This window comes from Ranitomeya variabilis, chromosome 3 (assembly GCF_051348905.1).
Source record: "Ranitomeya variabilis isolate aRanVar5 chromosome 3, aRanVar5.hap1, whole genome shotgun sequence".
In the NCBI taxonomy this organism is placed as follows: Eukaryota; Metazoa; Chordata; class Amphibia; order Anura; family Dendrobatidae; genus Ranitomeya; species Ranitomeya variabilis.
Genome location: NC_135234.1, coordinates 338,167,312 through 338,180,767, shown reverse-complemented (window position 1 = coordinate 338,180,767; position 13,456 = coordinate 338,167,312). Strand labels below are relative to the sequence as shown.

Here is a 13,456-nt window from a genome sequence, read left to right as displayed (position 1 = left end):
CAAGCGATCATATTGAAATGGAAGGAGTATCATACCACGGCAAATCTACCAAGACCCGGCCGTCCCTCTAAACTTTCATCTCAATCAAGGAGAAGACTTATCAGAGATGCAGCCAAGAGGCCCATGATCACTCTGGATGAACTGCAGAGATCTACAGCTGAGGTGGGACAGTCTGTCCATAGGAAAACAATCAGTCTTACACTGCACAAATCTGGCTTTTATGGAAGAGTGGCAAGAAGAAAGCCATTTCTCAAAGATATCCATAAAAAGTGTTGTTTAAAGTTTGAAACAAGCCACCTGGGAGACACACCAAACATGTGGAAGAATGTGCTCTGGTCAGATGAAACCAAAATCAAACTTTTTGGCAACAATGCCAAACGATATGTTTTGCTCATCACCCTGAACACACCATCCCCACTGTCAAACATGGTGGTGGCAGCATCATGGTTTGGGCCTGCTTTTCTTCAGCAGGGAGGGGGAAGATGGTTAAAATTGATGGGAAGATGGATGGAGCCAAATACAGGACCATTCTTGAAGAAAACCTGTTGGAGTCTGCAAAAGACCTGAGACTGGGACGGAGATTTGTCTTCCAACAAGACAATGATCCCAAACATAAAGCAAAATCAACAATGGCATGGTTCACAAATAAACGTATCCAGGTGTTAGAATGGCCAAGTCAAAGTCCAGACCTCAATCCAATTGAGAATCTATGGAAAGAGCTGAAAACTGCTGTTCACAAACGATCTCCATCAAACCTCACTGAGCTCGAGCTGTTTGCCACGGAAGAATGGGCAAGAATTTCAGTCTCTCGATGTACAAAACTGATAGAGACATACCCCAAGCGACTTGCAGCTGTAATCGCGGCAAAGGGTGGCGCAACAAAGTATTAAGTTAAAGGGGCTGAATAATATCGCATGCCCCACTTTTCAGTTTTTGAATTTCCACAAAAATTTAAAATAACCAATAAATTTTGTACAAATTCACAATTGTGTTCCACTTTTTGTTGATTCTTCACCAAAAATGTACATTTGGTATCTTTTTGTTTGAAGCATGATATGTGGGAAAAGGTTGAAAAGTTCCAGGGAGCCGAATACTTTCGCAAGGCACTGTGTACATTAGCAGCAATAAACTGACACAGAACCTATGTTTGGTATTGAAGCATCTAATGAGTGTGTGCAAGGTTCACTCTGAAGGGAGTGAGTGCGGTGTGGACATCACCAATTTTGAATGGTGGATAGAGTGTTACATGTAACTTTAATCATACATGTGATTATATGATTCTGAAAAGTCTGCTGGAAAGAACAAGGAGTTTAAAGTAGCCCAAGTGGCAAGTGTGAAAATTGCAAGATTTCTATATATATTTTTTTAATACAAAACCCATTGCCAAAAAATGTTTAAAAAATAAATTTAAACACAAGAACCTGATTTCAATAATAATTCATTTTCTGATTATACATTCCCAGTGTGATGGCCTGTCTTCCCACTTTATTCAAAGAATACAGGATGCTATAAATCGTATTGGCATTCTGCTGATATTCTTTTGGGATTTCAACTCCCAGATATCTTTAACTACAATGGGCAAGAAAACATGTAGAAAACGCAAGTGTTGGCATCAGATTAAAAACCAAAGCATCAGTATTGAAAATCATCAGTACTAACTACAGAGACATCATGTCAGCTATCATTGAATGAAAAAAGCGCAAAAATCAAATGCAGGCTTACATTTTTCTCTTGCCACTTGAGTTCATTATGAGCTTTTTCAAATTCATGGATCCTTTTCCTGAAAGCAAACTCAACAGCCACTCTCTGAGCTTCCAGCTCATTATTAGTCTGTTAGTAAAGAAAAGAATAGCTGTCATGCAGTGTGATGCCTTAGAAGTCTCCACTACCAAATGGATTTTCTGTGACCTTTCACATTTTGGTAGACAAGTGACTTCTGTAGCCAGTGTACGTAATCACTTCCCAGCTTGGAGGGATGGAAAGGTGAGATTTTCATGTGGTAACACTTTTTTTTTTTTTTTAAATGTTTGGTAACTGACAAAATGGCTATGAGTGACATGTATGATCTAATATAAAATCATTTTCCTTAAAATACAACAATTGTAGAACATCTTTTCTTAGATCTCTGCATTGTGCCATTATTCTGTCATTCTTTTGTTATTAATAAATTGGCAACTGGGTGTTAACAGAAGTGAGGGTATCCTGACACTGTCCAATCAGTGCAGCTAGTGTCAGACTGTGTAAGGACACACCCTTTTGTCAATGGGAAATTCAATTTATTCATAAATATTCAAAACGAATAACATAAGAATACAACACAGAGTTATAAAAAAGATATTCCAGAATTGTGGTGGGAGCCAACCTCTCTTTATTTTTTATTAAAAGTAAGACATAGTTGGGTTTTATTTGATGAAAAAGTATCATTTGTTAAAAAAAATAGTGAATACAAATAAATTGCTATGAATTCAAAAGTACCTGTGGCACTGCTGAGGTGTTATGGAAGCCCAGGTTGCTTTGATAGCAGCCTTCAGCTCGTCTGCATTGTTGGGTCTGGTGTCTCTCATCTTCTCCTTTTTACAATACCCCATTGATTCTCTATGGGGATAAGGTCAGGCAAGCTTGCTGGCAATCAAACACAGTGATACTGTTGTTTTTAAACCAGGTATTGGTACTTTTGGCAGCGTGGAGAGGTGCCAAGTCCTGCTGGAGAATGAAATTTCCATCTCCTAAAAGCTTGTCAACAGAGGGAAGCATGAAGTGCTCTAAAATTTCCTGGTAGACGGCTGCGTAGACTTTGGTCTTGATAAAACACACTGTACCTATACCAACAGATGACATGGCTCCCCAAACCATCACTGATTGTGGAAACTTCAAGAGGAAGATGAGAGACACCAGACCCAACAATGAAGATGAGCTGAAGACTGCTATCAAAGCAACCTGGGCTTCCATTACACCTCAACAGTGCTACATGCTGATCGTCTCCATGCCACACTGCATTGATGTAGTAATTGATGCAAAAGGAGCCCCGACCAAGTATTGAGTGCATTTACTGAACAACATACATTTCAGTAGGCCAACATTTCGGCTTTTAAAATATTTTTTTCAAGCTGGTGTTATAAAGTATTCTAATTTACTGAGATAATGACTTTTGGGTTTTCAATGGCTGTAAGCCATAATCAGCAACATTAACAGAAATAAACACTTGAAATAGATCGCTCTGTTTGTAATGACTCTATATAATATACGAGTTTCACTTTTTGCATTGAAGAACTGAAATAAATTAACTTTTTGATGATATTCTATTTCTGTGAGATGCACCTGTAGATCTGAAAATGCTAAAAGCTACACAATAAAAACATAAAAAGCACTGTTTGTACTACATAGTATATTTCCTTATAGACTTTTATGCAATATCAAGCTGCAGCCTTTTTCAGCCAAAAGAACATGACATTTTTATGAAGAGAAAGATAAAATAAAAAGACCAAAATCACTCTAGTTATGGTACTATAAACTGTACTTTTTATTTACTTTCCCAGGAAAGAATACCTACCAAACGACAGCAAGGTGCTTTATAATTACATTTATATTACTAGGTTTATGTGCAGTAAAGCAAAAACCATTAGCAGGTTGATTTCTAATACTATATGTTTTTCATTTTTATGTTCAAGGGGAACGGTGGTCAGATACGGACGTCACTTATTAGATGCACTTAAAAGGGTTTGTCAACAAATATTTTTATTTAAATGGACCCAACATGTTAGTCAAGTATAAAAAAGGTGGCTTACCTATTAATCTTCTGCCATTCCCATGGATGGTACCGCTGCATGGGTCTCCTGGCTTCTTCTTTTGGCTCATATGACAAGGAATCACTGCAGCTAATCAAAGGTCACAGAGGTGAACAACACATCACTTCTGCAGCCAGTATTTAGTTGCAGTGGTCATGTGTTCGTAAGAACAAAAAAGGATATAAAGACCTTGGTTGAGTCACTGCTGCACAAGCCAGGAGAAAAAGTCAGGAGGCTAGCACATCAGTACTGCAGTAACAGGAATGTCACGGGGTTGGTAAGTGAGTGAACATTTCATCATAAAAAAAAATGAAAAAAAATAAAAGTGTGCCTTTCACATTCTAAAGATACACTAGTTGGAATGAGTCAATAACTCCACAGACATGGATACAGATTTGAGTCTCTCAAGTAATAAAACAATTAGCACTGTTGCCAGTGTCGGACTGGTGTGTAAAGGGCTCACCAGTAACCAACTCCAGGGCCCCACTTTTCAGCTACATGCAAATGTGACATTATTCTCGATCACAAGTTTCTAGAGCAATGAACTGGGTTGATTGTTAAATGAATAAGATGTCGCCTTTGTCTGTACATGGTGATTCATGTATATAGTGCCAGGTACTGCTCATATAAGAGAGTGGTGGCCCACCCTGCATAGGGGCCCACCGGAGGATTCTCCAGTTCTCCTGTGGGCCAGTCCAAGCCTGCACTGTTCTAGTTCACAAAAGTATTGCAGACTCTCTGTTGAGTTTTCTCAGCTCTACTCTATGATATGAGAACTATGGAAATGGGCTCATAGTCCCTGTGAATGAAATAAAGATATGGGGAGACTACATAATGAACATACAGTTAGAATAGTAGGTTCTTCCAGCTAGCTCATGGTTCTTTGCTCAGAAGAAAAAAATCCATGATTTGATGGTATCCTCAGTTTTCATTGCTTCTGTGCTGTGCAGGCGATGCAAGTCTCAGATGGGCACCTATCTTCACATCGGACAGGAATAGACCTTGATACAAGGTCAACTGTTCAACTAGTACTTCTATCCCTAGCTGTGGGTCTGTGTCACTAGGCATATTGGGGCACTCTTTAGTGAAAGTCTAAAGCTGTCCATGAAGACGCCCATCCACAGCTGTCGATTGTGAAGATATTGATAGATTTATTTCTGTGTGTTACTCACAAGGTTCTTACAAAATTGGATCGAGAATTGGATTAGAGGTGATCTCAAAGCCAGAACATTATAATATTATGTGGTACTCAGTAATATCTAGATATGTTTTAAAATAAAATGATCAGGATTTTACCTGTGCAATTGTCAAAGCAATGGCTTCTCTCAGTTGTGCAGAGGCTCTGAGCTCAGCTTCTGCTCTGTCCTTGTTGTAACGGCTGAATTGTTCCCATTCCTGGGGAGTAGTAGACCTGACAAGATACTGTACTTAGTGAATGAATGAAGATAATGAAACCTGAGTAGTCTCGAAAGCTTGCAATTTGTTACCATCTTTTGAGTTAGTCATTAAAAGGTATCAACCACTGAGGACCCTCAAATTTTAATATTTTCCTATCTACTGGCTAACACGGTACAAATATATCTTTCCTGTATACTTAGTGATCATCTCTACCAAATCCTATGGAATACTTTGATTTAAATAGATTTTTTTTATTATATGCTGGGACATTATTTGAAGATATCATTTTCAAACCACCTCTAAAAACTAAAAATAAAGCAATTGATTGTTATAGTGAACATTAACATTTTTGTTCCAAACGGTGCTATGTATATGCAAGAAACCCCCTATTTATTGTTTCTTTTAGGGAATTCTTAGATAATGGAAGGTGAGTTGTTCTTTCAGGACTTCTGTACATTAGCTGGCAAGTCCATTCTATAGAAGGCAGATCGCGCAAAGCTTCACTTTCTATTTTGTGCATCTTAACGCTTACCACTAGTTTCCTCTGCAGGTTACAGCTAATTGATGGGGTTCCTAGAGGCAGGACAATCTAAAAAAGTCATTTTCAGGGCACTATTCTAATAAAAATACAACAGCCAATCACAGTCCACTGGGATGTTACTTTTGGTGGGGTGCACACTACACCTGCGGGTGAGTGGCTTGGAGCTATATGGGTAAGGTGAGCACATTGCTGTGTAGTTATTTTTCATTTTGAGCCCTATCGTATAGATCTTTAATTTATGGAAATCTCTATAGAGCCTGTTTACGTGTTCTGAATTTGAGGATAATGTTGCTACGACATCCAGGAGCCACTATAACTTTATTCACATGCAGGGAATAAAATCCCTATAAAATTTTGGCCGTGCAATGAAAAACAGCAATTTAAATTGGTCAATTACTTGTGCATGTCTACTGCCATATTCACTGCACATCTACTACAGAAATCTGATTGACCTCTTACAAATACATAGATAAATCGGTGTATGAACATATACATAGTTAGGACTACACTAATTAGATGGTTTATGTATTCTGCAACAAGTGCATATTGGTTACTTCTCCATAATGTATACTGTATTTTTCGGATTATAAGACGCTCCAGATTATAAGACGCACCCCAAATTTTGAGGAGAAAAATAAGAACAAAATATTTTTTAATAAATTGGTGGTGCTTCCTATAATCCTTGCATCTTATCACTTATCGGGGGTGGTGGCTGCAGTGAAGTGGGGTCCCAGGGTCGCTGCTGGAGGAGGCAGGAGTGGGGTGATGCTCCAGGCTGCAGGCAGGGATGAGTGGGGGCTGCTGCTGCGGGGATCTTGTGCTGCTGTGGGTGTCTCTGGGTGCCCGGTGGTGCTGCGTGGGTGTCCGGCGCTACCCGGGGCTCTGCCGACATTTTGCGACCAGCCAGAGCCCCGGCACTTCCAGGGTTCCACGTGCGCTGGTCTACGGGAATATGGCCGCCGCCGGGGGTGGCGCATGCGCTGACGGTGATCTCAGGATCAAGATCTCGAGAGATGAGATTTCAGCGCCCGGAGATGCCCGGACACCCCCCCGGTAAGGCATGTTCGCTTTCTAAGACGCACCCCCATTTTCCCCACAAGTTTGGGGGGAAAAAAGTGCGTCTTACCAAGCAAAAAATACGGTGCTTGTACAACTGGGTAAGCATTGATCTTAAGACAATTTCACACTCCACTGACATAAAGTAGAAATGGCTAGAATTGCTATCAGCATCAGATGACACACAATACAACTTCTACATAGTAAGAGCCCTGAAATTACAGGACAATCAGTCACACTCTTCAAATTCTTACCCATGAGGTACACGAGTTGGATCCACTTTCAGTGATATATTTGGAGAATTTTTGGTAAGTGAGAGACATGTTCGGTCTATATCCAAAGTTTCCACTTTGCCTCTCTGATCCCAGTTTAGCTGCTGACGAGATTCCTGGAGTAGGCTAAAGGAGAAACCCAGTAAATAATGTAACGCTGACAAAAGAGCTTTTAGCTTTCGGCTCTCTTCACATACAGTGAAGGAAATAATTATTTGTTCCTTTGCTGATTTTGTAACTTTACCCACTGATAAAGATATGGACAGTCTATAATTTTAAGGGTAGGTAAATCCCTTCACCCCCGCAGCTTTTTTTGTTTTTTCGTTTTCGTTTTTCGCTCCCCTTTTTCCCAGAGCCATAACTTTTTTATTTTTCCGTCAATATGGCCACGTGAGGGCTTATTTTTTTTTGGAGGACGAGCTGTACTTTTGAACAATACCATTGGTTTTACCATGTCGTGTAACAGAAAACGGGAAACAAATTCCAAGTGCGATGAAATTGCAAAGTGCAATTCCACACTTGTTTTTTGTTTGGCTTGACCTGCCATTTTGATTCTCCAGGTCATTACGAGTTCATAGACACCAAACATGTCTAGGTTATTTTTCATCTACGTGGTGAAAAAAAATTCCAAGTTTGCTTAAAAAAATATATATATATTGCGCAATTTTCTGATAACAGTAGCGTCTCCATTTTTCGTGATCTGGGGTTGGGTGAGGGTTTTTTTTTTTTGTGTGCCGAGCTGACATTTTTAATGATACCATTTTGGTGCAGATACCTTCTTTTGATCACCCGTTATTGCATTTTAATTTCATGTCGCGGCGACCAAAAAACCTAATTTTGGCGTTTTGATTTTTTTCTCGCCATGCCGCTTAGCGATCAGGTTAATTGCTTTCCCTGTCATGCTGCTGCAGTGCAGTATAGCGCAACCTCCACCAGGGGGAGCTTGTGAGGGAAGTGAGGCTGCACACAGAGAAGCACTACAGAACAGCAGCATAGGCGCCACCAAGTGGCGAGAGAGTGGTCAGACAAGCAGAGTCAAAAAAACAGGCAGAAGCAGAAGTACCAGAGGTTGCAGCAGTGCACGTGGTCAGAAACAAGCCAGGGGGTTCAGCAACGGTCGGAAGCAGATAAGACAAAGACAGAAGGCAGAAGTGAGTCTGAATACAAGCCAAGTCAAAAACAGGAAATCAAACAAGCTTACAGGGAAACATTGGGAAAGGGCAGACAGAGGGAGTCAACAGACACGGGACAAGTCAGGGATCACAGCAGGACTAATCAAGATCTACCAGAGTCAGGTACACATGCCAAAGGCAGAACTATAGCTGACACCGCCAGCAAGATGCATTGGAGCTAAATAGCAAACCTGAACCCAGAATGAGGCAGAGAAAAGTAAACCCTTGACATGATCCGCCCGGAAAAAGGGCAGACAGGACAAAACCCCGAAACAGATCATGACATTCCCCCCTCCATTAGAATTATTTTATATATATATAGGCTATGTATTATATTTTTTCATTATTTTATGTTACATTTTTTCTTTTTTTTTTTTTATATATTTTCAATTATTTTACAAACTGTGTCTGCCATACAGGTCAAAGACCCTTGAAGCCTTTCAACATAACCATATTTTTTATCAATGATTTCCCATGTAACTGGGGTTGGAATATTAGCCCCAGTTACAGGGTAAATTTAGCTTTCTGACAACACTGTATAGCTGATCTAGGTCTGCTAGTTTGAAAGTATTTTCCCTTTTGGCATGTGGCGATCACAGTAAGATGCAGCATTGGTGTAGTGCTCAGCCCCCTTCTAATTTTCAGTTGCTTTTTAAAATCTAATGGAGCGGAGAGGGGGGGAGCTAGAGACACAGATATTCTGCTGCAAGTTCACTAACTGCCATCTCATATCTCTGAAATGGTAAAATCTGTATTCACAGCAAACACATTTTACTTGTGAATTGAGAATTGAGAATTTTGAGTGAAAAATCAGCCCAGGAGGAGAAAGAATCAGATTTCTTTGACAAGATACAGTTGTGCTCAGAAGTTTACATACCCTGGCAGAATTTTTGCTTTCTTGGCCTTTTTTCAGAGAATATGAATGATAACACCAAAACTTTTTCTCTACTCATGGTAAGTGGTTGAGCGAAGCCATTTATTGTCAAACTACTGTGTTTTCTCTTTTTTAAATCATAATGACAACCCAAAACATCCAAATGACCCTGATCAAAAGTTCACATACCCTATTTCTTAATACCATCTATTGCCCCCTCTAACATCAATGACAGCTTGAAGTTTTTTGTGGTAGTTGTGGGTGAGGTTCTTTATTTTCTCAGATACTAAAGCTGCCCACTCTTTTTGGCAAAAAAATTGCCTCCAATATTTGCTGATAACATGCTGCATTCATCTTTCCTTCAACTTTGACCAAGTTTCCTGTGCCTTTGTAGCTCACACATCCCCAAAACATCAGCGATCCACCTCCGTGCTTTACAGTAGGAATGGTGTTCCTTTCATCATAGTCCTTGTTGACCTCTCTCCAAATGTAACATTTATGGTTCTGGCCAAAAAGTTCAATTTTGGTCTCATCACTCCAAATTACCTTGTTCAAGACGTTTTGATGCTTATCTCTGCTCTGTTTTGCGTGTTGTAGGAAAGATACTTTGTGGCATTTGCGCAGTAGTGGCTTTCTTCTGGTGACTCGACCATGCAGCCCATTTTTCTTCAAGTGCCTCCTTATTGTGCATCTTGAAACAGCCACACCGCTAGTTTTCAGAGAGTCCTGTATTTCAGCTGATGTCATTTGTGGGTTTTTCTTTGCATCCCAGACAATTTTCCTGGCAGTTGTGGATGACATTTTTGTTGGTATCCTTGACTGTGGTTTTCTTTTAACAGAGCCCCTGATTTTCCATTTGTTAATCACAGTCTGAACAGTGCTGACTGGCATTGTCAATTTCTTGGATATCTTTTTGTATCCCTTTCCTGTTTTATACAGTTCAACTACTTTTTCCCATAGATCCGTTGACAATTCTTTTGCTTTCCCCATGAAGCACAATCCAGAAACGTCAGTGGCTGGAAAAAAGATGCAAGAGTCTGTCTGGATCCCAGAAACTCACTCAGCTTTTATGCACACAAACTGATTGCAAGCAAACAGGTCACAGGTGAGGATGTTACCTTTAGTAGCCATTCAAACCCATTTGTATCAACTTCTGTGCATGTTATCAGGCCAAAATCACCAGGGTATGTGAACTTTTGATCAGGGTCATTTGGATGTTTGGGGTTGTCATTATGATTTAAAAAGAGAAACCACAGAAACCACTACTAAGCATGAGTGAAGAAAAAGTTTTGGTGTTATCATTCATATTCTCTGAAAAAAAGGCCAAGAAAGCAAAAATTCTGCCGTGGTATGTAAATGTTTGAGCACAACTGTATATGACAAAGATTCTTATTTTCATGTGTACTATTGATTTGGTAAATAAAAATTAAAACAACGACTATTCTTTATGGCAGAAATACCCCTATGAGGATATTAGTTTAACTTCTGTCCGAGATTTACTTTTTCATTATCAGTAGAATTTTCACATCTGAATAAGACTCTGTATAAAGAAAGATATACAGTAACAATTTCAGGCATTTTTAGAATTTTACCAGAGCTGTTCAAAAGCCTCACTGATCTTCTGCTGCAGTGCCTTTCGGACACCTTCAATCACTTCCACCTCTTTGTGCACCTCATCATCCACAGGATCTTTCACCAGGTCAATGTCTCGGCGGCTCTCACGGAGGGTCAGGCATTCTATAGCTACATCTGATGGGACATTTTTAGCCTGCAAGGAACGTTCTGCTTCATCTTTCATCTGTAATCACCCACAAGTAAATTCAGACAGGTAGAATCAATGTCAATCAACAAATACCTTTTTTGCCTCTGCCGTTGCACTAGTCTGTGTTCTGGAGTTTAGGTCACCAGGATGCTAAATAGCACATGGGCTGTGCACACATGGTACAGTGTTTCTTGCATAGTATTCTAGATTACTGTGACCTAATGAAAGCCGATCAGAGGCATGTTTAGAAATAAAGTCCACAATTCCATGTGCACAGAAATATCGCTAAAACGATGGTCCTCTCCACGTAAAATATCACGCTATCAACAGCACATCATCTGTTAAAACTTGCTGAAAAAATCATTGCACCCAATGTACAAGCATTTTTCTCATTCATCGGGTGTCTGCCAACTTATTTCGATGGGCCAGATGGAACGATTATTGACCCATCTAAATGCACCTTAAGACACACATTGTTTCTGGCAGCTACTTCATGGACCATGGGGTTTTTTGCCCAACTTCCACAAACATTACCAAAAAAATGATAACAACAATCACTATCATCAGAATATGACCTAAATCAAGTTTTTGTATCAAATGTATACATACATTTTTAATTCTGGTATTTCTTTTTATTTACATATCACGATCTGTATTAAATATAAAAAAGAATAGAAATCTTATGTATCATCACTGGCCACAAGGGCTTTTTTACACTCTAACTTCCTGTTGTTTCAGGACATAATACATGTACATTAGCCACTTAGGTCAGTCCCCAACCCTATATTATTTTATATTAAAGTGTCTAATGAGTGTGTGAAAAGATCATTGTCAAGGAATAACACATTAAGTGATAAATAGTCATCATGGAAATTTGAGGACACAGTTTGGTGAGCAAGGAAGGGACAGGTGCAGACACAATATGGGGAGCGGGAGAAATTTGAAGGCACAATATGAGGAGAAAGGGGTAGATGGGGGCATGTATGATGAAACAGTATGGGTGATGGGTGCAGACAGTGTGGTGACTGGGGGAATGGGAGGGGCACAGTAGGATGAGGAGAAAGGGGGAGATGAGGGCATGTATGAGAAAACAGTATGGGGATGGGTGCAGAAACAGCGTGGTTAGTGGGGGGTGGGTGCGGACACAGTAGGAAGAGTGGGGAGTGTGGGCACAGTATGAGGAGCAAGGAGAAAATGTATGTGGACACAGTATGGGGAGAGAGGGTGATAGGATGGGTGTGGACACAGTATGGGGAATCGGGATGTGTGAGGAAGCAGTATGGAGAATGAGAGGGTAATTGTATGAGGAGGGAGATAGAAACGTGTGAGTAGACTATTGAGGGGATTAGTGCAAGGAGACAGTATGGGGGAGAAAAATGTGACTGGGCACAAAATAGAGACTGAGTAGTGTGGGGGGTAGTATGGGATGACAGTGTAAGGTCATAGCCAGTAAGAGATACTAAGACAAGGAGGGGGAGTGTGGTGGGGGGCACAGTATAGTGACTGAGCCCTATAGGCTGGACACTGTGAGAGAACAGTGTGAAGAGGTGGCCAGTAGGAAAAGGAGAGTGCAGTGCGGAGTGCATCTGCCATAAGAGGGACAGTGTGGGGGTCATATTTTGTGCAGGGAATATAGTGAAGGGCAATTATTTATTCAGGGGCACAGTGTAGGACAGATATTTTTATTCATGAGCATTATAATGACACTGTTTTCATTAAGGGCATCAAATGTGCTGCAGAAGACCGGAAAAGATGAAAGTTTGCAGCGATGAGCTATGGATGAGAAAACTAATCATGGCATCTGGAAAAGATGAAGAAGAAAAAAAAAGAGAATGACACCAGAGACAACGGCATCTATAAGATACCTAGATGTAATTTTTTTTGTGATATTGACTAATTCTCATATTTTTATTTATGTTTGGAGCACTAAAGGGATTGTCCAAGTTTGTGATAAGTCTGCTGTCATTCTATGTGAGTGCAGACTTCTGAATCCTCACAGTGAACTGCACACTGTCAGGATTCTCTCGTGTCAGCGATTTGCAAATGCAGCGCCCCAGAGTCCTGGTCGTTGCAGTACTGTGGCTCCGCCACTATGGGGAGCCATGGTGCGTCCGATGGCACTGAAGGAGTTCATCTGATCAGGTATCACAGACACCAATACATTTCACAGCCGGGCCTCCGGGGGGAGCTAAGGGTTCTATTCATTAGGCCACTCCCCACCATAGTGGGTAAACTGGGGGTCAGGCAGGAAGTTAGATCAGAAAGCTGACTGGATTGGACGAAGCAACACTCAGTGGCAGAGGGTGTTGTGGAGAAAGAGACAGTAGGGTCTCTGTCAGGGGTGGGATCCTGACAGAGGCTTGGCATTGGAAAGAACGTAACGGGTCCGCGCCAGCTCCGGGAAGCGGCGGGACCCAAGAAAGGACTAGAAGCGAGATAGATTGTGCTGAGTGAGAAACGAGATCAAGCGATAGGAGAATCCCAGCAGGGGTCGTGCTGTAAGACCGAAGCAACACCCTACTGAGGCGCACTACCGGTGGCCGGAACGCCGAGGGAGTATTATAACATTCAGCTTCAAGCAATACTCTAAACAGCG

General features: G+C 40.8%; 1 protein-coding gene and 1 long non-coding RNA gene across 4 annotated transcripts in view; one reads left to right on the top strand and one right to left on the bottom strand.

Moving 5' to 3' along the window:
* LOC143815974 (uncharacterized) overlaps positions 1-13,456 on the top strand; it is a 241,873-nt gene that overhangs the window by 30,764 nt on the left and 197,653 nt on the right. The gene's annotated exons all lie outside the window — the stretch shown is intronic.
* The window catches only part of TEKT2 (tektin 2), a 67,479-nt gene that overhangs the window by 12,852 nt on the left and 41,171 nt on the right, over positions 1-13,456 (bottom strand). For all 3 annotated transcript variants that reach the window (XM_077295823.1, XM_077295822.1, XM_077295824.1), the window contains 4 exons: positions 10,691-10,896; positions 7,035-7,178; positions 5,082-5,196; positions 1,723-1,830 (listed from right to left, as the gene is read on the bottom strand). In XM_077295823.1, coding sequence (XP_077151938.1) covers positions 1,723-1,830; positions 5,082-5,196; positions 7,035-7,178; positions 10,691-10,896 — 573 coding nt within the window. The remainder of the gene's footprint in view (positions 1-1,722; positions 1,831-5,081; positions 5,197-7,034; positions 7,179-10,690; positions 10,897-13,456) is intronic.